Source organism: Ochlerotatus camptorhynchus, unplaced genomic scaffold (genome assembly GCF_037179485.1).
Source record: "Ochlerotatus camptorhynchus isolate MF236.1 unplaced genomic scaffold, CSIRO-AGI_Acam_v1.1 ptg000361l, whole genome shotgun sequence".
Classification (NCBI taxonomy): domain Eukaryota; kingdom Metazoa; phylum Arthropoda; class Insecta; order Diptera; family Culicidae; genus Ochlerotatus; species Ochlerotatus camptorhynchus.
The window spans coordinates 1666824-1692443 of NW_027040849.1; the positions used below are offsets into that span (position 1 = coordinate 1666824).

The window sequence follows — 25620 nt, forward strand, 5'->3', positions numbered from 1 at the left end:
ATTTTCCGGTATAACAAAAAGGAAAAAAAAATGTGAAAAGTTACCCTCATAATTCAAGGTTACACCCATTAACGGTACTGGTAATTGGTTTGAAGACTGAAAATGTACCATGTATATGGCCATAGTGCCGTTTTAGGGGCTTAAAAATACCTTTCGTTACAGTTTTAGGACTATTTTTCAGTGTAATAAAAAGGAGAAAAAAGTGTTGGAAAGTTACGCTCATTATCCAAAGTTATATCCATGTACAGTACCGGTAATTGGTTTTAGTCTGAACATATTCCATGTATATAGTCATAGAAGTATTAAAATTAAATCCGAAATAGTTACAACGTAAAAACTGTTTGGCCAGCTAGATTGATCAAATACCCCTCCGTGCATCGTGAGCACCGCATCGCAAGGATTGGAAAACTGAAGGCTCTATCGGGAAACTGTCATCACGAGCGGATATTTGGTCGTCTTCTCCTTCAGTGATTTCGCTATCGGCATCGTAAAGATCGTCCTCTAAACCATATTCGTCATCACCAATACGAAAACGAGATTACTAGAAACTTCGACACCAATTCTATCTTATGTTTAAAATTTACCTCTCAGGCATAGAATGGTTCACTTCACTCTCGATGGCCTCGACCTCAACAACAGCATTCAAATCTTGTGAGGCAGCTTCGTTTTCACAGGAAAAACGTTCAACAAGTGCCAGAACTTCCTCTGCCAATCGCCGCTGTCCAGTATTTATGTCATTTCTTTCGATCATTCCAAGGGTTCTCACTATAACTTTTCCATTTCGAACAAACTGAAGATTTATTCCAAGAACTGATCGCCCTTTCCTTGACGCCAAATCAGCTTTGATGCACACCAACTTTCCTTGGATTTCCTGTTTTATGTGATCCTCCATTTTTTTTACCACGGCATCCATGTACGAGATCATGTTAGAGCGTGTAACTCGTTTGATTTTTAGAGCGTCTTCCATGGGCCCCAACACACTCCGAACACATTCTTTTGAAAAAAAAAAAAGTAGCAGGGTCTGTGCCTAGGGGCACGAACATTTAGTTGTTTTAATTGATCAATCATCAATTATCTTAACTCTTTCGGTTTTTTATGTGTTAGCGTATCAAATTTGTAGTATTTATTTCAAAGAGAAAGTTGATTAAAAGAATCCAAGGGACTGTCAACTTGAGTATTTTCGATTCATCTACCCGACTTTAAAAGGTATATTTTGCAGTTTTTGTTATTTATGAATTTTTAAGTTTTGTGCATTTTGGTATTAAAGTGTATTCAATTCATCCCTCACAGGATTTACTTCCGAATTATATGAATGGGGCGGGGTGGAAAGTATCGTTTGTGCAGAATATGTAAAAAAGGAGGGACTTCGAGAGATTGAACTCGTGATAGCTAATTTTCTCACAAATTTGATCTTATTGGCTTTCCGGGGACTGAATATACACCCAAACCGAATTATTCCCACTTCTCTCAAATTCTATATGGATTTTTAACACTTCCTACCAGCGTGTTCTGGAAAATGGTCCGACGATGATTAATCTCACCAATAGATTCGGGCCTACAATTCCACACCTTATATAGAGACCAGGTTGAGCCTTGATAGCTAGCTGCTTGCGGGAACTGATGACCTTGACAAATGTCCAAATAATACTCTTAACAAATTTCTGGTGGTCCTGAAAAGGACCATTTTGTAGTGATGGTTGAGTAATGCTGAGCGGAACACGACGAGCTACTGATTCCGATCCTAGCCTAGCGGTGGGACTTCTTCCTCCTTCTCTATGGTTGCTCATATGAGCTCTGCAGTTCGCTGCTTGCAGGCAGACTTTCGTTGTTGTTGAAAGCACTCCTGCTGCTGCTGCTGCTGCTGCTGCTACTACTGCTGCTGCTGGATTGGACACCACCACTTACGGTGATTGAATGAGCACCCTTCAGTGGGACCGCATCGAATTCGATTTTTAAGTCTGTGTTAGGGAATGCGCTGTTTTCAGACATTCGGTGATAATTTTGATCACCATTGCAACAGTTGGACATTTGGTATTTTTCAATAGTGACCTATTGAAAATTAACTAAGTGTTCATTTTAGCAGATTGGTAGATAAATTTCCAATCGTTTGGCTTGTTTAGAATTAAAATCTATCTGCTATTGGTTGAAACCTGACCTCTTTTCGTAACACTGTGCAGTTTTGGTTTTTTGAAATTGCGTGGATTCTATAGATCCTGTAGAGATCTATCTAGCCCTGATATATGTGTTGGTAGATGGAAAAATGTAAACTTGACGGGAGACGATGTCTTAACACTCGAAAGCAATTTTGTGAAATATGAAGTAAAACAAATCCTAGCTAGTTCTGCATGATGATTTTGTTTAATTTTATTTATTTGTAAAGTTGCCGGGAAATACCAGCTGGCAATTTGTTTTTTTTTTTTTTATGATAACTCCTTACTTGAAAACAGGCAAAAACTCACAAACAGGCTGCTTTTTCATGGTATACAGTGTGATAATTCAATAATCAATGAATTATCCCAACATTTAGTGGCAAACCATTCATACATTTTGATAACATACAAAAAATTATATAATCCAAATTAAATTTCATATGTAAGCGCCGATTGAAACAATCTTTTCGACGTCACTACAAGGGTGATTGATTAAACGGAAGAAACGAATCGTGCGAAATGAAAGCCGAGGAAAAACTAATTGCACCAATATATTCAGGCCTACAATTCCACACCTTCTATAGACAGGTTGCGCCTTGATAGCTAGCTGCTTGCGAATGTACAAATACTCTTTAACAAATTTTTGGTGGCCCTGAAAAGAACCGTTTTGTAGTGATGGTTGAGTAATTCTGAGCTGGGTGTTCAACACGGATGAGGCTGTCGAGCTGTATGTCGTTTGCAGCGAGGGTGACACGCTTGGCATAGATGATCGACCCGCAGCGACTCACGAAGAGCTGCTGATTCCGATCCATAGCATAGCGATGCAGCTTCTTCCTCCTTTGATGGTTGCTTATGTGGGCTCTGCAGCTCGCTGCTTGCAGGCAGCCTTTCGTTGTTACTGGAGAACAATTTTCAACGCCACACGCCGAAAGCACTGCTACTGCTGCTACTAATTTCGACGACCGAACACCACCACACAGTGGTTTGGTCGTTGGGAGCGTGTGGTTCTGAGTATGGCGATGAGTGTGCAACATATTACGCAATTCCAACCTCCCTATTCGCACGCGCCCGAGGATCGGAGGCGAATGTCACTTCGACTTGTTTCGTCTACTTACTACTCTCTGACGACTGTGCTGGGGAAGCAGCATATGCATGTAGGTAATTGGTAGATTTGTTAGTTAATTCGACACTTTTGGACAATGCTGGACATTTACCAGTTTTTCAATAGTTTCTTGTAGAAAATCAACATTCTTAAGCATTGTTATCGATGCGTAGCCATATTTCTGATCGATTGGTGATAAAATTATTGAAATTGGACAAGGGGCAGCTGAGTTATTAACGTTCAAAATCTTTCTTAATTTGTTACATGTTCCATTTTTGGTTTTCACAAAGTGTACCCCCATGTAGAAATCAAAGACGTAGTCCTACGTCAAAAAAATCCATGGGAGATTGCATTCTGTAGCCCATCTTACTAAATTTGTCACGTATTGATTTTTGAGCTTTTTCGGAGGCGAATCGCCAACCTCATCATCATCGTTCAACAGTCCATGCGTGACCGCCACTCCAGGGTGCTGACCAACTGATCGATTCAGACTCCACCTGATTTAAACAACGCTAGACCAACAATTGAAATAGGAGGAACAATTAAATGTAAACAATGTTTTTAAACATAAATTCTTCGAAAATCAAAGCACATCCAAACAATCTAACGCCATCATCTGATAGAGTAAACTTCCTTTATCAATTGGAAATTTTAGTTTACGGGGTAGTGTTTTGATTCTCAAGAAGTTTGTGTTTAAATCCATTGCTTACATTTGGTTGTTCTGCCTATTTCAATTCTTGGTCCAGAAAGATCTCCGAGCTACCGTGTGTGCAGCGAGGGTAGCGAATTGAATGAATGCACATGTTAAAAGGCAACAGGAGAATACGAAGAAAGCACCAAGGGATAATCCATAAACGGAGTAATCAGTGCTTTTACTAGTGATTCCCTCGTACATTCTAAGTCAGAAATATAATTTCGTTTATCCCCTCATAAAGCACTTAGCGGAAAAAACGATCAAAGATTTTTGTGACTGAGTTTAAGTAACGCAAAAAGTGGTCCCTGAGTTAAAAAAAAACATCAATTTCTCAAAATTTTACGTTCTCTGGGAATGATCCTATAACCCAATGTATGTATTGTTGTATATCATAATATTGAATGGAAGAACTGTGCATAAATCAAAGGCCGTGCGTGCTCTCTCCGAATGCATAACAAAGCTCTATACACCCAACCGGTGGATGTAAGATTCGCTTACAATTATGTGGGATTCATCATCAGAGGATGTAAGTGGAGACCACATGAACCGAGGATGCGATATACCTAGCTGCGGTCCAATGCAAGAAAATTGGAGACCGAAAAATTTAGAGTGTATTAGTGAGGTAAATTAATAATGTCGAAAAAAAAAATAGGAAATAGGTTACCGACTGGACTCGAACAACGAACGTTGCGGCTATCAGACCTGTGCTTTCTCCACTGCTCTCTCCATGCTTCTGAATAAGGATAGCCTAAAAGCAAACAAGAAGCGCTCATTTCCTCTCATACTCGACTTCGTATGCTTTTTCTGCTGGAGAGATTCGAGGCAAGTGTGTGCGTCGTTCTACCATGTTATACATAAAAATCAAGGCAAATACTTGCTTGTGTAGGTGAAAGCACAGACAGAACACGAAACAAAAAAGGCAAAAAACCATTACACCGCCTGCAAGGTCAACTTCTAACATTCGCTGCGATGTTCACGAACAGAGGATGATAGGAAATGGAACTAACATTCATTGTAATAGATTTTTGGTTTGCGTGTAGTTACGGTTTCACCGAGTCCATCCCGAAGTTCAAAATTTTGTTTGGGGAGCAGAGCCGATGTAAATCATGCCTCACTCAAGAACGAACCCCGCATCACTCATCTTGATGCGTGTTTGTGGAAGTCCAGCTTGAGCATCAATCTGAGCTCGAGCTCTTTGCGCTCTTTGGGTTTGACACCATTGCTCTTTATATGTGAGGGATGAACTAGCTCACGATGAATGAGCATCCATACGGCATAATCTGAGTTCGAGGAGTTTAGGCAAGCCTGGGCACGAATCGGGTTAATCATCTCCTTTACCAAGCTCCCCTGTTTGAAAGTGATGGTTCCACCACTGGCAAAAGAGATGATCGCCGATTTGATCACGTACCTTCGATGTGCGGAAACATTTCTAGCGATTGTTTCACACTCAAGTCGTTATGTGACGTAAGCATCTAGTCGATAGGTTTGGAAATTGCAGCTATTGTTACCTCTTCCGCTGTATGTGCTTTCTACTCTCTATATATAATTTTCACACTGCCGTACTCTAACGGAACTATCGTTTAAAATGAACACTTGAAGTCTGATCTTTGTCGTTAATCGCCTCCAACTATGTAAATCGTTAACTTCACGTATGGAGTAATACAAACATAATTAGTTAAAGTATCATACATTATTTTTAAAATGAATTTTTGAATACTAGGATGTCCAACATTGGTTAAAAAATGCTACACCATTTATACATTGCCCCTAAAATGATTGAAATTTAGCTTTTGTTTCAGGCTTAAATTCCACTGCTGAAATCCATCAAATCATGCTGCAATCTCTTTCACCGTACTCTCCGCAGTTAATCCTTGCGGATTCCACGAAAGACCTCCCCCCCCCCAATCTTATCCATCGAAAAACAAAGCTGCCCTCAAGTCTCGAGATGAAGTACCGAAGAGACAAACAACATTTCATCAATCTTGCCTTCATTTGCGAAAACCAAGAGAGCACGCAAAACAAAGAAAATACGGTTCTGTATGAGGCCATGCAACAGCTTTCACTTTCTGTCAAATTAGCGCCTGTAATACTGTCGTTGCTGCTTTAAAATCCGTTACATTGTAGCTGCCAGCTGCCATGGGCGGTGGTGCGAGCGCTAGGTTCATTGTTGTTGAGTCGCCTCGAGGATCCACAAATGATGCTATTTATCACACCGTCGTTCTTGGTAAGCAGGCGGAAGAGGAACAGAAAAAAAAATCCTCCCTTCCCACAGTATCCCTGATCTCTTGAGGAAGTAATCTGATTTGAACGCTCAAACAGTGGAAGCTTCCTGCAGGAGCCGAGGAAGGTTGAACAAGTTCCGTTCAGAAAATAGTTGCAAAAATCAATTAATACGAAATAAAAGCAACCGACCGACGTAGTCAAAATCAGGTCAAAATATACTGACCGAATAAAAATTCCACAGAAAGATCTCAAAACTCCAAATGAGCAACAGATTTTAAGAAACAGGAAGAGAATAAATAGCGGGCGATTAATCAGCAAAGTTGACGCCGGAAAGCTTTCCGCTGTTGCTCTGCCCGTATCTACCGACGGAAGCACTTTCACTTTGAAGAATAAAACAAAACAAAACAAAACTTAATAAAGAAAAAAAAACGGAAAAGCTAAGTGTGAGTGCACGGGGCAAGTGAACGACACTCTTGCCGAGGCGGACTAGCGGATGATGGTGAGATGAGGTTAATTTCAGTTAAGTAAAGTCCGGCAATTAATTTGAATCTAAACAAGTGAAAAGAAGCTGACGATGTGGATGGATGAAAAAATCGAGCAAAACAGCGGGAAGAAATGGAAAAGTTTCCTGATCACATTAATTAGATTTTCTCTATGCCTTCCGTCAAGGGGAAGAAAGATCTTGAGCGGAATGTACTGTGTTGACTAATTTTTTTATTTCAATACGGTTCTGTGGAAAATAAAAGAAAAATGCTAAACATAATGTTGGTTGATGGTATTAAACAGTTCCAGTAGATTGATAGACGGTTCAATTGCATGCTTAATAATAGTATAGGCACGTGTTTTCAAATATGTTGGTGAACGAGTGTAGATTCTTCGGAACTTACAGTAGTCGAGCGAAACAGGCGAGAAACTGAAAGAATGTGAAAAATGTTCTTCATCTAGGTACAAATTTGATTGACTACTTACTAACTTACTAAATGGTTAAGATAGAATCAACGAGTGAGCCATTGATAGAAATGTAGCGGTTTTAGTTTGACTATTTAACGTTTATCTGCTACAAATCAGTGCTTAGAAAATGAGTGATTTTCTCTATAAAACGCTAGATTTATTACGGGAATGTTGAGTGAACCCGGTGACCTTACGCACAGTGATGTTTTCGTAAAATTTGAGCTAAGAAGTCGTAATTTTTTTCATTTGACGTCTCATATACAAGATCAAAATATTTACATATCAAAATCGGAGCGTCAAGAAACATTCGATCATTATTTTCGTACATTTTACCATTGATAAAATTTATAATTACAATGAATGTTAGTTCCGTTTCCTATCATCCTCTGTTCATGAACATCGCAACGAATGTTAGAAATTGACCATGCAGGCGTTGTAATGGTTTTTTGTCTTTTTTTTATTTCGTGTTCTATCTACGCTTTCGACTATACCAGTAAGTTCGTAGAACGACGCACATTGTAGAACATTGTAGAACGACGCACACACTTGCCTCGAATCTCTCCAGCAGAAAAAGCATACGAAGTCGAGTGCGAGAAAATGAGCACTTCGTGTCTCCAAGTTTTTCATGAAGTTCATGAAACTGCTCTTAAATTATCGATACTAATTCATATCTTTTCCAATAGGATAGACTTTGCTAGTGTTTTTAAAATTGGCAAAATAGAAATCTTTTTCCTTTAATTACTCAAGACTGCCTAAAATTTCTCAGCATTAAAATAAGTACCCGGAGTTTTATTGAAGTTAATTGAATTGTCTTTAATTTGGCATAATTTTCCTAACTTCATAAACGCTCACTGAACATCTATGAAGTTTGCTATGCTTTTCTTCTTCTTCCTCTTCTTCTTCTTCGCATTTCAAGCGTATTGCTTATCGCACATTAGCTTATTGCGTGCTCCCAACTTAGTGTTCTAGATGCACTTCCACAGTTATTAATTGAGAGCTTTCGAGGCCTGTACCATTTTTGCATTAGTATAATTGTGTGGCAAGTTCAATCATACTCTATGTCCAGGGAAGTCGAGGAATTTTCCAATCCGAAAAATTCGTAGACCGAACCATGAATCGAACCCAGCCACCTCCAGCATGGTCTTGCTTAATAGCTGCGCCTTTAACGACTGAGCTATGGGAGTCTATGTTTTTCTGAGGTTCCCTAAATATTCTTAATTCCCTGATGCTTATGAAGTTTTCGGGATTTCCCATAGTTCCATGCAGCTTTTTGTAAGTTTCTGCCAAGTTCCTTAATTTAACGGGTTTGCTCTGAAGCTATTTGATCGTCCTCGAGACTTTGCTGAATATAATGAAAATATCTGAAAGTTTCTTAACTTCTTTGTTGATCTCTAGAAGATACCACATTTTTTTTTAATTAATGGAACTGCCTTGAAGTTCTCTAATCACCTTAGTTAAAATTTCACCTATTTTTGAGTGCTTGAAATTATATAGATAATCATTGAAAATTCCTATAATACTATCTCATATTCTTGATGTAAGAGTAACTTCTCTTACGTTCTAAAATTTCTCTCGAAATTTTGCTAAATACTCCGGAATTCTTCTGAATTGTTCAAAACTTCTGTAAGCTTTCAGAAATTTCCTTAAAACTATTTGAACTGCCCTTGAACAGCTTGAAGCTTCCCTCAAGCTCAAATTCTACAATATCTTGATTCTGCTCTGAAATAAGTTGAACTCTCCTTAACACTTTTAAACTTTCCCGAAATTTTCTGGGCCTCTGTGAACGTTCCGGAATATTTATGAAGTTTGCCTCATTTTTCTGACGTATTTATTATTTCTCTAATGGTTTCTATACTTTTCTGAAATTTGTTAATGGCTAGCCAGATGGGCTAGTTTAAAGGGATTCCCCTAACCTCTGGTCTAGCCACGGAGATAGTCTGGGGTGGGCTGCACTCGCCTCTTTTGTTGGCTAGCTTGAGCTTGAAACCCTAGAGCTTCAAGGTCAGCTCCTGGCTTGTTGATACTAATCAGAAGCACAAAACACCTATTAATCACTTTTTACTAGTTTGTTGTCTCGCTTACTTGTTATGTCTGTAGAGTAGGTGTGTAGATTGCTGGCCAGCGATGACGGGATTCTGCAGTGGGTGGGGTTTTTCGGCGGCGGATGAACGGACTTTTCACAGTGGATGCCGGTGCTCGACGGTTGTCACCGTGTGGGGCTCGATCGGATGATCGACGGTGGTCTCTCAGTGGTCATCGGTGTATTATCGATGGACGCTTGCTACACGGAGGCTGGCTTGTTAACGGATGCCCTCGTGGTTTAGCCAGTTATTAATGGGTCCTGACTGGAATAGGAAAAGTGGTCTTAGGGCTGGGAATTTTGCTACTGGGTTTTAATTGGGTCCTGAACTTACTCAGTATTTATGCGGTATTTGCCGGTATTTGTTGGCGATCTGTATACTTCACTTCTTTTCAAACTTATAGCAAACTTGGCAGATTGTTCTATCTCGCGCAATGCCTGAAGTGAAAGAGAACCTAGTTGTTGATGTGACTGGGTTACAATATTTAATTTGACCGTTGGTTTGGGAGTGGTTTTTCATTTGACTTACATATTTACTTATATTTACACTAAAAAACAAGACAATATTGCATACAAGAAACTGATATACTGATTGAATTCACAATGAATATGTGTATTCCTCGCTCACCTATCTCCTGATTTCTCTCGCTCGAAATTGGTAAGTAGGGTACAGGAACCAAAGTGGTAACACATTCTCGACACATCTTAAGGGTTCTCGTATTTTTTTTCCTGAAGAGCATGGTGCCCCTGAATTTATGTTATCCCAAGTAACAATTTCGGTTTTATAAGGATTTTGCAGACCATGATTTAGACTTGTAGCATACGTTAAAACCCTTTATAAAACTTGCGATGTTACTTGGGATGTCACCACCGACAAACCGACATGAAACTTAAACTTAACTTTCGCTCGAAAATCTATAACGGCCGATTCAAATGTGCAGCGATCCCATCTGTCAAAACCATAGAAACTTTTCATCCAGATAATAATAACTTGTCCAGAATAGATCAGACAAGAACCATACAACCATACCAACTCATACATTTTGCACTCGTGTTCGTGGCTTAGATAAACGTTTTTCGCGAATACGGAGACAGATGTCGGTAGTGTGCTTTGAGTTGAAATTTCGTGGTAATTTATATGGTCATTCATGTCGGTTTGTAGGTGATGTTACGTCACGTTATACATTTTTAATTTCCTCAAAAATTCTGGACTTTCCTACAGCTACGGCAACTGCCCTTAAGATCTTTGAAATTCACCAAAGATCTATAGATCTAGCTTTTCTGACGTATTTGGATCTTCTTAAAAGTTTCTACTGTTTTTCTCAAATGATCTCCATACATCAGAATTACTTTTTACTATTTTTGAAATTCCAAGAACTTCTTCAAAGTTGCAGCAGCTATTTTGTAGCTAATAGAACTGCGTTAAAATCTTTAAGACTCTCATGAAGTTCTCCATATTTGCAAGATGTCTTAAGAACTTCCCTTACGCCCCGCTGCTTGCCTATTGAGCTACACTGAAATTCTAAGCATTTCCTTTCATTCCTCAGACCTTATTTAACGTTTCTACAATTGATGAGAAGTTAATAATGCTTCACGGAACATCTCGTATCTTTCACATAGTTAAATGCACGATTATTTTTATTTTTCCATGATTATGGTATTTTAATAATTTTCAGTAACTTGAACTAGTACTTGGAACACGAATCTTCAAGACACTAAATATTTTGAGATCTTCGACATAGACGCATTTCGCGCCAAATCGTATTCGGAGCTGGCAGCACCCTCTCAGATTTCAATGAAACTTTCTGGATGTGTGGACCTTAACTAAATATGCCACTTTGCATACTTAGTTTTTCCAAAATTTATCTGGACTAACATTTCAGAAGGGCCAAACTTTTTCTGTCGATTTTTTTCAAAAAAATATTATGGAAAAATGACAACTTCTACAAAAATGTGTTGTATGGATGACGTTTAGGAAATTGTCCAAGTTATCGAAAAAAAAATACTGGAAAAAAATTTCATTTGAGTCCTACACTGAAAAAAAAATCGATTTTAAAAATTTAAAGTCGATTTAAAAAAATGGCCATGTTTGATTTGGATGAAACTTTGCCTCAAGATAGGCACGCGAGATGGGCACTTTTAAGGAAAAAAAGTTTTTCTTACAAAAACTTTTTCATGTCTGAACTGATTTTTTTTTCATTTTCATACAGAACTAAACCAGTGAAGCTCAAAATCATCTCAGAATCCAATGAAGCTCAATTTGCCGTTCAATTTTATCTAATCACCACTTAAGTTCACTTTGATTAATCGAGAATTTAATATGAAAAGGGTTCATGGTGCATTTCTCGCCAAATCGTATTTGGAATTGGCTGCACCCTCTCAGAGCTCAATAAAACTATTTGGACATGTAGACCTTGTCAAAAAATATCATTCCCTTATTCTGTTGTCTACTACTGATGCAAAATTTAATAATATGTGAGAGAAAAAAGACAAGATTTTTCATAGATCATTTATTTATATATTTTCAATGTTTTAAACCTATTTTCATACATGCTGTTTTTTCCTTTTTCCAATCAAGTTAAATATTTTTGGTTCATCTTCTGAATCAGAATACCTTTTTGCCGCTACTTTGTCAGCAGTTATAGGCACAACACTGTTGAGTTTCTGTGTGCCAGATATTGTCTTTGTGCTATTATATAGCTCTTTGAGTTCTCCTGACATTTCGATGTACTGTTCAGTGGTTAATAATTTTACTACAACTTGTTTTCACAACTTTCGTTATCAGATTGACTGCTGCTTGTATGAAATCAACCTTAGTTCAGACATGAAAAAGTTTTGGTAAGAAAAACATTTTTTCCTTAAAAGTGCCTATCTCGCGATGTATGGACGGATGGTAGTAAACATAATTACCTATGTTGAGGCAAAGTGTCATTCAAATCAAACATGGCCATTTTTTTTAAATCGACTCTAAATTTTAAAAATCGATTTTTTTTAGTGTAGGTCTCAAATGAAATTTTTTTTCAGTATTTTTTTTTTTTCGATAATTTGGTCAATTTTCTAAAAGTCATTCATACAACATATTTTTGTTGGAGTTGTCATTTTTCCATAATATTTTTTTGAAAAAAGTCGGCAGAAAAAGTTTGGCCCTTTTCAAATGTTAGTCTAGATAAATTTTGGAAAAACTGAGTGAGCACTGTAAAACTAAGGTTGATTTCATACAAGCCGCAGCAATCTGATAACGAAAGTTGTGAAGACAAGTTGTAGTAAAATTATTATCATGGACCAAAGTAGTAAATTAAGGCTCAAAGGATTGAAATGTTGTGCAAATATAAATAATCCGAGATGCAACTGAAATAAGTACCATCGTCAACGATGGTAGAAAAAATACATTCTATGGGATATAACCACGAAATTGATGAAACGATGAGCATTTGTGAGTCATGCCTTAGCGTGATATCTCATAATGGAAGTCCAGTTATGAAAAAACGCCTGACAAAGTAGCGGCAAAAAGGTATTCTAATTCAGAAGATGAACCAAAAATATTGAACTTGATTGGAAAAAGGAAAAAACAGCATGTATGAAAATAGGTTTAAAACATTGAAAATATATAAATAAATGATATATGAAAAATCTTGTCTTTTTTCTCTCACATATTATCAAATTTTGCATCAGTAGTAGACAACAGAATAAGGGAATGATATTTTTTTTGGCAAGGTCTACATGTCCAAATAGTTTTATTGAACTCTGAGAGGGTGCTGCCAATTCCAAATACGATTTGGCGATAAATGCATCATGAGCCCTTTTCATATGAAATTCTCGATTAATCAAAGTGAACTTAAGTGCTGATTAGACAAAATTGAATCGCACATTGAGCTTCATTGGATTCTGAGATGATTTTGAGCTTCACTGGTTTAGTTTTGTATGAAAATGGAAAATGGAAAAAAAATCAGTTCAGAAATGAAAAAGTTTTTGTAAGAAAAACTTTTCTTCCTTAAAAGTGCCCATCTCGCGATGTATGGACGATTGGTAGTAAACATAATTACCTATCTTGAGGCAAAGATTCAACTAAATCAAACTTTTTTTTTAAATCGACTTTAATTTTTAAAAATCGATGTTTTTCAGTGTAGGTCTCAAATGAAATGATTTTTGTAGGAGTTGTCATTTTACCATAATATTTTTTTTGAAAGAAATCGGCAGAAAAAGTTTGGCCCTTCTCAAATGTTAGTATAGATAAATTTTGGAAAAACTAAGTATGCAAAGTGGCATATTTAGTCAAGGTCCACACATCCAGAAAGTTTCATTGAAATCTGAGAGGGTGCTGCCAGCTCCGAATACGATTTGGAGCGAAATGCGTCGTATGCAAAAGTGCTTATTTAGTCAAAGTCTACACATCCAGAAAATTTTATTGAAATCTGAGAGGGTGCTGCCAGCTTCGATTCGATTTGGCACGAAATGCGTCCTTACTAAAATTAATTAAATGTTAAACTTTAAAATTTAATGGATTTGATTGTAACTGATTGTTATGCCTTAAAAACGATTACGATAATTACCTTTGTTGTTGTTTTATCAAAAATATAATATTTTTAATGCATTTAAAAATAGCGTTCTTATTGTAAACTCTCGTTAAAGTTCGGGAAAACTTAGGGAATCCTATTTACATAAATGAAAAGACACCCAGTATCAGGGTTGAAAATTCTCTTGGGAGAATCACTCAGGTGCGAGAGATATCATTCTCTGGGGTGAATCTCTGCTTGTCTCTTCGGAGATTTATCCTGGCACCACTGGAGAGATTGTTAGACACAGCACGAGAGAGTGAGAGACTTGACTGTTCACTGTTCGTCTGTTTATACACTCACTTCCATGAGAAAGATGGCAGCGTACATGTGTTTTAGTTTCTCTAAAGATTCCGGCAGAACTTTACGTGAGCGAGTGAAAACATCAACGTATACAGCCTTCTCACAGGCATATTCGACGTGGCTGTTGAAGTTCAGCCGGTCATCGATCATCACTCCCAGGTATTTCAACACACGCTTTGAGGTTATGGCGTGCCCCTGACGGTGATGTCTGTCCGCTGTACCGCTTTACAATTACTGGCCAATAGCACTTCCGTTTTGTGGTAGGCTAATCATGTCGATCACCTCGGTCGCCAACACTTCCACCTCTTCCAGCGTCTCGCCTGTTACCTTCAAGATGACGTCGTCCGCAAATCCAACGATCTCAACTCATTTGGGCAGCTGCAGCGTTAGCACGCCATTGTACATCCCGTTCCAGAGCGTTGGACCAAGGATGAAAATGTGTACATTATTATTTTACCAAATTTTAAAATAATTGACTACATACTGTACGTTAATAGAAAAAAAGTAATCTTTAAAAAAATGTTTGTATGCAACAAACTAACAACCAAAATCTTCACCGCGCACCGGGTGATTCTCCCCGGTGAAGCAAACGAACTCTCTACGGTGCTCCCTAGTGATCACTCATACGCTCCGGTGTGTTGGACTGGTGGAGGTGCGAACGTCAGAATCTGTATTTGTTTGCGAAGTGGGAGAAGCGGTAGGTAGAAAGTGAAAACAAAATAAAAAATCTCTCGGGTGAGTTTGCTTTTGTCATAGTGCGAGGTATCTTTTCAACTCATCACCATGCTTGGAATGCACAGTTGCACACACCAACTGTATGTAATGAAAATCGCGACGGTGAACTTGAACAGTACTAAGACGGTACTTAATCAAAATTTACTCAGGGATTTCGTATGGAATCATGAGATTGATTTGGTTTTCTTGCAAGAACTATGTTACGAAAGCTTCGCCTTTATCCCATCTCATCATGCATTTGTGAATCTGAACGACAAAGGAATGGGTACTGGTATTCGAATAATTTCGATTATTGTGAATGATATTAATTACATAAATATTTATGCATTTTCAGGAACAAATAAGAAGAAAGAAAGGGAGGATTTGTTTTTGAATAACCTTTCTGATCATATAATCATGCCAGTAATTAAGTACTCTGTACTAGGAGGAGTTTTCAATTGTATTTTAAATTCATCGGACACTCTTCGGAATTCTAAAAATATGTCATCCGGTCTTCAGCGAGTTGTTGAATCTTTCCAATGGAAAGATATCTTGTGGGAGCTTAAAAAGAATGAGTTCACTTTTTTTTTAGATCAGGTTCAGCGTCCCATCTGGATCGTTTCTATGGACCAAAAGAATTTTCAAACTCAGTTCTGTTAGTTGAAACAGTTCCAGTTCCATTCTCAGATCATTGTGCTGTAGTGTTGAAGGTTAAGATTGATCAAGATTGCTTACCTACCAAAGGTCGAGGCTATCGGAAAATAAACTCGACAATTTTAGAAAATGAACGCGTTGTAGATGATTTTGCTAACAGTTATGTTTCTTGGAAATCTCGATCCATGTATTGCACAAATCGCAGCAGTCGGTGGAACTATCTGGCTAAAAATAAAACAAAACAGTTCTATAAAGCAGAAAGTTGGTCTAACAATCTTAGAATAGCTCAAGAAAAAAGTTATTTTCATGCAGTATTGATTAATTTACAATCAGATTGCGCTCAGGAGAAGACGTTCACAAAGACATCGGTATAGTAAAATCACGGTTGATGGAAATAGAAAATGATAGATTAAAATACTACTGCAGCACATTGAACAGCTTTTCATTTGCTCAAGAGGAAACAATCAGTATTTTCCAAGTATCTGCGCAAATACAAAGACACCCAAAATCAAACAATTTAAAGCTTTTAGATGGAAATGTAGTTACAGGAGAAACAGCAAGATTAAAAGACATCATCTTTGATTATTATTCTACTCAATTTCAAGCGATTAACAACTTTTTGGTACATAACGCAAATGACGATCCAATTAATCACGTAACGAAGTTTTTAACCTCTGAGCATTAGAATTAATAGAACCCATACGATCGATGAAATGTTTGATACACTTAAACTGTGCACTAAAAAGAAAAGTCCGGGTCCTGATGGACTAAATTACGAATTTTATTTGAAACATTTTGACCTTATTAAAGAAGATTTAGTTTTAATGTTCAATAGTTATTTATCCGGTAACAATTGTCCCCCCAAAGAGTTTTCCTCAGGAATAATAACTTTAATTCACAAACAAGGCAGCAGACATGAACTAGATCAATACAGGCCAATCAGTGTCTTGAATTGCGACTACAAATTTTTCACTAAAATCATAGCTCTCCGCATCCAAGCGGTCTTAGGAAATCTGTTAGGACCGGAACAAACCCAAGCATTCTTGCATAGACAACCTTAAAGACATTCGACGAGTAATTTTGCGTGCTAAAGAATCAGTAAGATTTAAAGGAGCTCTCGTTAGCTTAGAGCTTAGACCTCCAGAAAGCTTTCGACAAAGTTGATCATGAGTACCTGTGGAAAGTACTTAGTCATTTTAGGTTTCCAGATAGTTTAATCCAGTGTATTAGGAATCTTTACAGTGTTGCCACTTCTCGCGTGCTTTTTAACGGATTTTTCACTAACGAGTTTGAAATTGGCTGCTCGGTTCGCCAAGGATGCCCTTTAAGCATGATCCTGTTCGTACTGTACATAGAGCCATTGATTAGAAAAATTAATGATAGCATTTCATGCTGATGACATTAATGTATTTGTTAAAAACGATGAGGAATTTGATTTGCTCATGCAAATCTTACATTCCTTTGAAAAGTGGGGTAAAATTAAATTAAATTTCAACAAATCGGTTTTTATAAGGCTGAATATGTGTACTTTAGGACCACAACTAATTCATGAGGTTGACGCTACAAAAATACTGGGAATTGATATAACAAGCAAAGTTTCTTCAATAGTAAGTTTAAACTACGACAGGATAATTCGCAACGCCAAACAGGTGTTAAAAATGCATAGTATGAGGAACCTAAATTTGATAGAAAGAAGCTGGTTGATAAATGCTTTTGTTTTATCAAAATTTTGGTATCTAGCGCAGATAGTTGCACCAAATCAGAAACATCTAGGTGAAATCAAATCCGCTGTAGGACAGTTTTTATGGGCCAAATATATTTTCAAAACAAACCGTGAACAGCTTTACTTAGATTACTTTAAAGGGAGGAATTCAATTAGTTGACCCGGAATCCAAAATGAAGGCGCTCTTCTTTAAACACATTTTGAGTAACGACAATGGCAACTCTTCAAAGATTTATCTATTGGAATATTGCAGAACGCAAAGTCTACCATTCAATTTCAAGAACTGGATTGGTGTTGCCGTATACATTGAAAAAGGAACTGATTTACATTCAACAGCATCTATTTACAGATTTTTAATATCACAGAAAAACATTATTCCTAAAGTTAAAATCGATTTCCCTCAAATTGAGTGGGATATAATCTGGAAAAACTTCAACTACAATTTCATAGCATCTGAAGATAGATCGAGGATATTTGCATTTTGTAACAATATAATAGCTAATAAAGAAAAGCTAGTAGCTTATAATATTGGAAGGCTAAATGAACAGTCGAAAAACTCGTGGTGGAGGTGTATTGATTGCCGTCTCTTCTAAATTGTGTTGCTGTATTGATCCAGCTCCGATAAGTAATGCTCTCGAGCAGATTTGGATCAAAATCAAACTGCAGAACTATGATGTCAGCATTGGAGTGCTTTATCTACCACCTGATTGCAGAGACGACCTGTCGCTCATACAGCAGCATACTGACTCCATTGATTCAATCCTTTCCGGCTTGAGGCCTCATGACCTTGCTTTCCAGTTTGGAGACTATAATCATCCTGAAATGCACTGGGTACCATCAGAGGATGGTGGCCTCACAATAGATTCCCATGCATCGAGATTAACGAATGCTAGCTGTGCATTGTACGATGCCTTCTGCTTCCAGGGTCTGACACAAATCAATACTGTGAAGAACTCCAGTTCACGGATTCTCGATTTAGTACTCGTGAATGACTCAGCGTTATCAAGCTGTTGCATATCCGAAGCGGCTGAATCGCTCGTAGAAATCGATACTCCACATCCTGCTATTGACGTCACCGTTTCTATTTCGGTACCAGTGTCATTTGAACCATCTCTAGACGACTGCCGGTTCGATTTTCCTCGGGCTGATTATAGTTCGATGAATGATGCGCTATTATCAATCGATTGGCAATTTTTGGATTCTGATCAGGATCTGGACGATATTGTATGTATTTTCAACACGGAGATACGTCAAGTCATCGAAACTCACGTGCCTCTTCAGCGCCCTCCACTGAAGCCTCCTTGGACGAACTGGAGCCTCCGCCAGTTGAAGCGCCGTAGGCGATCTGCACTTCGAACGTATAGTCGGAGTCGTTCGCAGCACTCCAAACATCGCTTTGTAATGGCCAGTAACAAGTACACACGGTATAACCGTCTATTGTATGCTCGATACGTTGATCGTACGCAGAGAAATTTACGTCTACATCCCAAACAGTTCTGGTCTTTTGTTCGTACTAAACGCAAAGAAGATGGATTGCCAACGTCCATGTATTTCGGCGACCAATTTGCTAGCACAGCCTCTAGTAAATGTGAGATCTTTGCTGAACACTTCAAGAATGTCTTCTCAAATACGCCTGCTACGCCATCGCAGATAGAGGCTGCTGTTCGTGATACGCCGCTAGACAGCATCGACTTTGGAATTTTCCAGATCAGCGAGGAGCATGTCGAAAATGCATTACGTAAGCTCAAACATTCCGTGTCACCCGGTCCTGATGGGATTCCTTCATCTGTGTTGAAAAACTGCTCGAGTTCTCTGATGACACCGTTAGTAAAACTGTTCAATCTCTCGTTCCAACAGCAAAAATTTCCTGCTGGATGGAAAACTTCGTTTCTGTCACCGATTCACAAAAAGGGTGACAAATGTAACGTCGTCAACTACCGTGGAATAACGTCCTTGAGCGCTTGCTCTAAGGTTTTTGAAATAATTGTAAACAACGCTCTCTTTGAAGCCACCAAAAACTACATTTCATGTGTCCAGCATGGATTCTACCCGAAACGATCTGTTACTACTAACCTCACTCAGTTCACCTCACTCTGCATACGCTCTATGGACGCTGGTTCACAAGTGGACGCCGTATACACGGACTTCAAGGCTGCATTCGATCGTGTGAATCATGATATCCTGTTGCAAAAACTCGAGAAGCTGGGGGTATCTTCCGCGCTTGTTAGCTGTTTTAGATCATATCTGTCTGAAAGATCCGTGAGAGTAAGGATTGGTTCGTCACATTCGGAGCCGTTTATGATTCCTTCTGGTGTACCGCAAGGGAGTAATCTTGGACCGCTGCTTTTCTCATTATTCATAAATGACATTGCCTTTGTGTTGCCACGTAGACAGCGAATATTCTATGCCGACGATGTTAAGATCTTTATGATCATCACGTGCACTTAGGATTGCCTGGAGTTGCAGAGGTTATTAGATTTGTTCGAGGACTAGAGCAAGCGAAAGCTACTCGATTTATGCATAGCCAAATGCAACACAATATCATTCAGCAGGAAGCGGCAACCAATCAATTTCAACTACAGCATGTGTGGACAAACTCTCGAGCGCTTGTATCAGGTTAGGGATCTCGGTGTGATATTGGACCGCGAACTCACTTTCCGACCGCATTATGAAGACGTGATTGCAAAAGCCAATAAACAGCTCGGCTTCATGTTTAAGCTTGCTGATGGATTTCGTGATCCTCTCTGCCTGAAGTCCCTTTTCTGTGCACTGGTTCGATCTATTTTGGAATCTTCCGTGCTGGTATGGTGCCCGTACAACAGAAACTGGATTGACCGTATCGAGGCGGTGCAGAAAAAAATTGTGCGCCTCGCTCTTCGCCACTTACCCTGGCGTGATTCGTCAAATCTTCCTCCATATGAACATCGTTGTATGCTGTTAGGCATCGATACTCTGGAGAAGCGAAGATCCAATTTGCAAGCCATCTTCGTCGCTAAGGTAATGACCAATGAAATCGATGCCCCAGATATTCTTGCTGAATTGCACGTATATGCGCCGCAAAGACCTTTGAGGCAACGTAATTTCCTGCACCTTGCTACCCGGAACAGCCGTTATGGTCAACACGATCCTATCAGGATAATGTCTTCTCGGTTTAACGATGTTAGTGGACAATTTGACTTCAATGTTTCTGCTGCCACTTTTCAACGCCGCCTCAATGCACAGCGGTGAGTATCTGTCCAATCACTGCTACTTCGAAAGTGTGTATTACCTGCTGTTTTTTTTTATTACATGGTCCTTCTACAACACTACGCCAAGTTTCCAACCATCCGATGCGTGAGCTGCGACGCATTTGCAGATTGTTGTGTTCAATTATTTTAGATTATTGACTTAGCTTTTAATATGTTTGTCATTTGTATTCATTTGTATTCAACGTATTCTGTGTATTGACTATTTGTAATTTTATTTATTGTTATATGTATGAAAAGACATGGGGTTTTTACGCCTCTTTGAGCCAACTGAATGGTTTACTCAAAGAGGCTTTTCCCCATCCTAGATTTCATTAAGACTGAAAAAAGTCAGATGAAATAAGAAATAAATAAATAAATAAATAAATAAATAAATAGCAATTGCGACACATGCTCACGACCGGATAATAATAAACACAGAATCGAAGAGTGTCCGTCGGCCAGAATAATTTGAATTTGGACAAAAAATGTTATTCAAACCAAATGTAAAATAGTTTTAAACAGCTTGGAAGATATGCTAGCACTTGAAATTGATACCAAGAGCCACGGTGAAAAAGCAGCATTATGGTTAGCTATACGAGGAATTTCCTTCTGTTTAAAATGGTACCCTAATCCCAGTCTGTATGTTTTCAAAAAAGAAATAAGAGAAATGAGGTGGAAACATAAAGATTTCTTTAGACGACATTTCGGAAATTGTGTAAATATTTGCTAGGAAAATCAATGAAAACAGTGATATGAAAAAGTAAAGAAAGCAATGAACAAAATGTTAGGTTAAGATAGGTTAAGTTAGGCTAAGTTTCCCTTCCCTTGTGATCGTGTGTTCGGTTATATATGTATGGATGAAATAGAGTGAGTGAATATGAATGAGTGTACATGAGTGAATGTGTTAACTCCGAGTACGCCGCGGGAAATCGGTTTCCCAAGTTTAACATAGGTTTTAAGTTAGTTTAAGAAACGTGAAAGGAAAAAAAAGGAATACCGGTACAGGAAAAAGAACAAGAATTAACGGAAAATTGTTTGTAATTTTAGTTTTGAACTTTTTCAATAACAAAAAAAAAAAAAAAAAAACACTGCTAATTTGTTGATAACTTTTCACTCAGTTGTTGAAATTTGGTTGTCTTTAAAGTAATTGATAGATTAGAATCATAGCTTACTATAGATATGCAAAGAGTAAGTAAATCTTAACATTTGAATCAACACCAATGATTTTTTAAGCTTAAAGTCCGAGATGTGCAGCGAGCATTTCTCACTTCATTTTTACAACGCAAAAACAAATACAGTTTATTACTAGAACTAAAATCTTCTTTTTTTACGTATCTATTGTGGTATCCTAGATTAGAGTGTATGTGAAAACGAGGAAGAGTGCAGATTAACGTGTCAATAAAGATAGATGTGATTGTAATATCATGAACTTCGTACTTAAAATATACCAGTGATTTTCGGAATACCACATTGGCGATCCTGCCATGATAGAGGTGCACTGGATGAGTGTGGTGAACTTCAGAAAATATGCAATTTTTTGCGACCGGTAAGTAGTTTTAAAAACAACATAAAGATCATGGAAATGGACGGAAGTTTAATTCCCCGGAAGTGTTGCTAGGAATGTTGAAAACGTGAAATAAATTAAGGAAGTTAAATTATATAGTCTTTCCGTTGATTTATGGAGAAGAACATACCCAACACTCCAAGAAGATGTATATATTCAATTTTTTATGCGGAGTCATCTTGAAACCTAAATAGTTGAGTCGGGTTAAGCCCAAGACCAGCTTGTATATATAACACCATGATGGTTATAACGCGCACAATTGCATAGTTCCATTTTCAAGTCCTCACTTTCGCCCAGTAAAAAAAAAATTTTTTTTTTTGATTGTTATTGTTATCCGCACTTTCGGACCATCAATATTCGCGCATATACAATGAACTATAGATAGTTCACGACAAATCAATTTCAAGACTATGTTGAGTCGGGTTAAGCCTAAGACCATTTTTTTTTGCGCCGAGTTCAGCTCAAGGCCAAAACCGCTTAATTTGAAACAGTTGAGTCGGGTGAAGCCCAAGACCACCTGATATTTTTTGAGTCGAGTTCAGCTCAAGGCCAAAATAATGCATTCGAACATTAAAAACATAAGCCGGGTAAAGCCCAAGGCTACGTGAGTTATACATAAATGTGTCTGCGCCGAGTTCAGCTCAAGGTCAAAGCTTTTATAGCCAAAGAAGTTGAGGAAATAAAAGAGGAAAATATTGTGTATTTAGTGAGTCGGGTTATGCCTGAGGCGAAGTGGAATCAAGATAAAATAAAAGAAATAATTAATGGCCACACTGCTTACTAAAAGCAATTGTGTAGTGGAAGGCGAGTTTACAATGCTAAAATAAAGTGATCAAGCAAGACAACAAACGTTGACGTTTGGCGAATTCGAGTTCTAGATCGATGCATAGTATGGAGTGCGCCAAAAAGAGAGGCAATACAAAAACCAACGATCAGGATTCGTTTTTTTTTTCTCCTACTGAACCACAGTCAGCGAGCTGGTTAGTTGAAAAGTGTGTAAGTGTTTGTAAACTGAGTTATCCGTTCAATTGAAATATTACACTCACACATAGAGCTGGAAACCTCTAGTACAGCATGATCATAATTCTCTGGAAAGCGTTTCAGTTCACAAGATATCTTCCATTTCTGAACATCGGTATTGAAATTTGGTAAAATGAGTGGTTTGTGGCATGAAAGTGACATCTCTTCATCCGACGAGTCGGGTTCAGCCAATTTAAATTTTGAAAGTGTTGAGAACGGAAATGTTCCAGGAAAAACGGTATTACAAGATTCCACCGTGGGGAAATCTCTATGCGGTGCTAACGGAACACATCAGACGAAAGCTAAGCATGGAAAAGTTGCTGCAAAATGACTTTCAGGCTCGTGGCCACTAAAGCCGTTTGATGAAAGTTTGCCTCTTAACAAGCGTAAAGCGGAATGGATTCGTTTTCGGAATCAGTTTGAGCGAATTGCCGCCTGCAAGGAATCTGTTGCACCTGCCATGCAGCTGGACGGATTGAAAATCTTCGCTGGCAATTATTTACTAAGTGTAATCGAGGTTCAAGAAAATCTTTCTGCTGGTTCGGATGATATTTATAGCGCAACAGTATCGGCGCTAAACAGGTAAAGGTTTTTTTTTTTGTGTTGTGTTGTTTTATATTATGAATTTCTTGTTTTTGTTTGTCGGAGAGTAGAACAGTGTTTCTCAAGTGGTAATATACAACACCTGGAAGGGGGTTTTGCAAAACTTGTAGATCGTTTTATTTTAATTTATTTTATAATTTTTTTATCAACGTCGAAAATTGTGAAAACTTTTTAATATTCATTATTTACTTACGACAATGAACATGATTTTGAATAAACGATACGAGTCCCTGAATTCATAGTTGAGAATCACTGTTATTGACTGTAGTCTCCCTTATTAATCTCCCTAATATTGTAATAGGTATTTTGAACAAACGTGCGACTACACGAAGGAGAGGATGAAGTTTCGTGAAATGCGAATGGGCACCTCAGAACCATTTGTTGATTGGGTTTTGCGATTAGAGACTCAAGCAAAGTTTTGCGAATTTGAGGCAGAGCAGCGAAACGAAGAATTTGTTCAAGCATTAGTTCGACGATCTGTACTGCAAATCGCAACAAAGTTGTACGAAATGAGCAATATCTTCAACAACAATCTTGAGTTGATTACTGCCCACGGTAGACATCTTGATTACATTCGGATGGAATCTGAGGAATCAAAGCAGATAGTAATGAACGAAGGTGGTAGCAGCATTGAAGAACTAAAGACACATGAAGGGACTGTGGTGAAGCCAGTTAATGCAGTAGTTAGTCAGAACTCGCATTTTGGTCCAATGCGTCACGGTTCATATCGAGGATCGCGATCGGAAGCCAACAATAGGAATTTCCGATTTCAAGGTGTGAGTTCTCTTGGTCGTGCAGGACGGTTCAAAAATACCAGCCAGAACTGCTTGAAGTGCGGCAGTATTCACGGTTCTAAGCAGTGCAGGGCCTATCGCGTCAAATGTTACACATGTGGGAAAGAGGGGCACTTTGCCGAGTTTTGTTTTTCGAAAAACAGCGCTACTAATCCAAGACAACGCTGGCACCCTGATAGTGGTGAGATGGTAAAGTTCGAAGCTGGAAGGATCAATCAGGTACAGTAATTCTTCAATTGGAATATACCAGATCAAATAGGCAGTGCATTTCTTTAATAAATACAAATCATAGAATACATCGATAGTATCATTGCTTAAGCTTTTATTTTTGTGTGTTTATATTCTTATTAATAATCGTTTCAGCTTATAACTGGGCGCAAAAACTCTTCACTAGGAAATGAAGATCCTAGACTTGTCAGTTGTAAGATTGGAACAGAGAGTTTCCAATTTTTGATTGATTCAGGTGCTACTGTCAACACCATGACGAAAAATGGGTGGCAAATGATCAAGCGTAATTGCCGTTCAGTTATTCAGGATTTTGTGCTTTACCCTGAAGAAATTTTGCGAAGTTATGCAAACCAACAACCACTAGAAGTAGAATTCTCATTTAAAGCGTACATTGGGGTGAGCAATCAACCATTGCAGCTGGCAAAATTCTTCGTGGTCAAGGGAACTGAGTTATCGTTGCTCAGTTACGAAACAGCAAGTAATTTGAACTTGATTCGTATAGGGCTGCAGGTTTCACTCTTACATAACAGCAGGACCGAACCGAACACTTTGCACTCAATCTCTGACACTCGATTGGAGCCCAAAATGCTCGACATTTCTGTAGCCCGTGAAAACGAACCGCAGGAGTTTCCAAAGATTCCAAATGCCGCCGTGAAATTCAAGGTGGATGATTCGGTCATGCCAAAACAAATCATCCGGTACAACATTCCAAAGGCATTTGAAATTGCGACGAATGAAAAGTTGAGACGAATGGAGGATAGGGGTATTATTGAAAGGGCAGATAAAGAACATGATACAATAACATGGGTTTCACCGCTTGTGTTAGTTCCGAAGGGTGTCAATGATTTTCGAATTGTTGTAGATTACCGTGAGGTAAACAAGGCGATCATTCGTGAACCATATCCAATGCCGTCGCTAGACAAGATTTGGACCGATATCCCAAATGGTACGATGTATTTTTCTAAGCTCGATTTGAAAGATGCTTATTTTCACATCGATTTACATGACGAAGTTCGCCATTTTACAACCTTTATGAC

At 38.3% G+C, this 25620-nt stretch overlaps 1 protein-coding gene across 1 annotated transcript; it reads left to right on the top strand.

The window, feature by feature from the left end:
- The first annotated feature begins 23252 nt into the window (after positions 1-23252).
- Positions 23253-24583, top strand: LOC135709567 (uncharacterized). The gene is made up of 2 exons (XM_065231960.1): positions 23253-23540; positions 23863-24583. Exons 1-2 carry the CDS (start codon positions 23419-23421, stop codon positions 24581-24583), a joined length of 843 nt encoding a protein of 280 aa, XP_065088032.1. The 5' UTR covers positions 23253-23418.
- Positions 24584-25620: the final 1037 nt, after the last annotated feature.

What these genes read in the sequence shown, in the direction of transcription:
- LOC135709567 (XM_065231960.1), top strand. Translation starts at nt 23,419, where the DNA reads ATGCAGCTGGACGGATTGAAAATCTTCGCTGGCAATTATTTACTAAGT. An exon ending in ACAGTATCGGCGCTAAACAG is followed by an intron (nt 23,541 to 23,862) that starts GTAAAGGTTTTT and finishes ATATTGTAATAG; the next exon opens with GTATTTTGAACAAACGTGCG.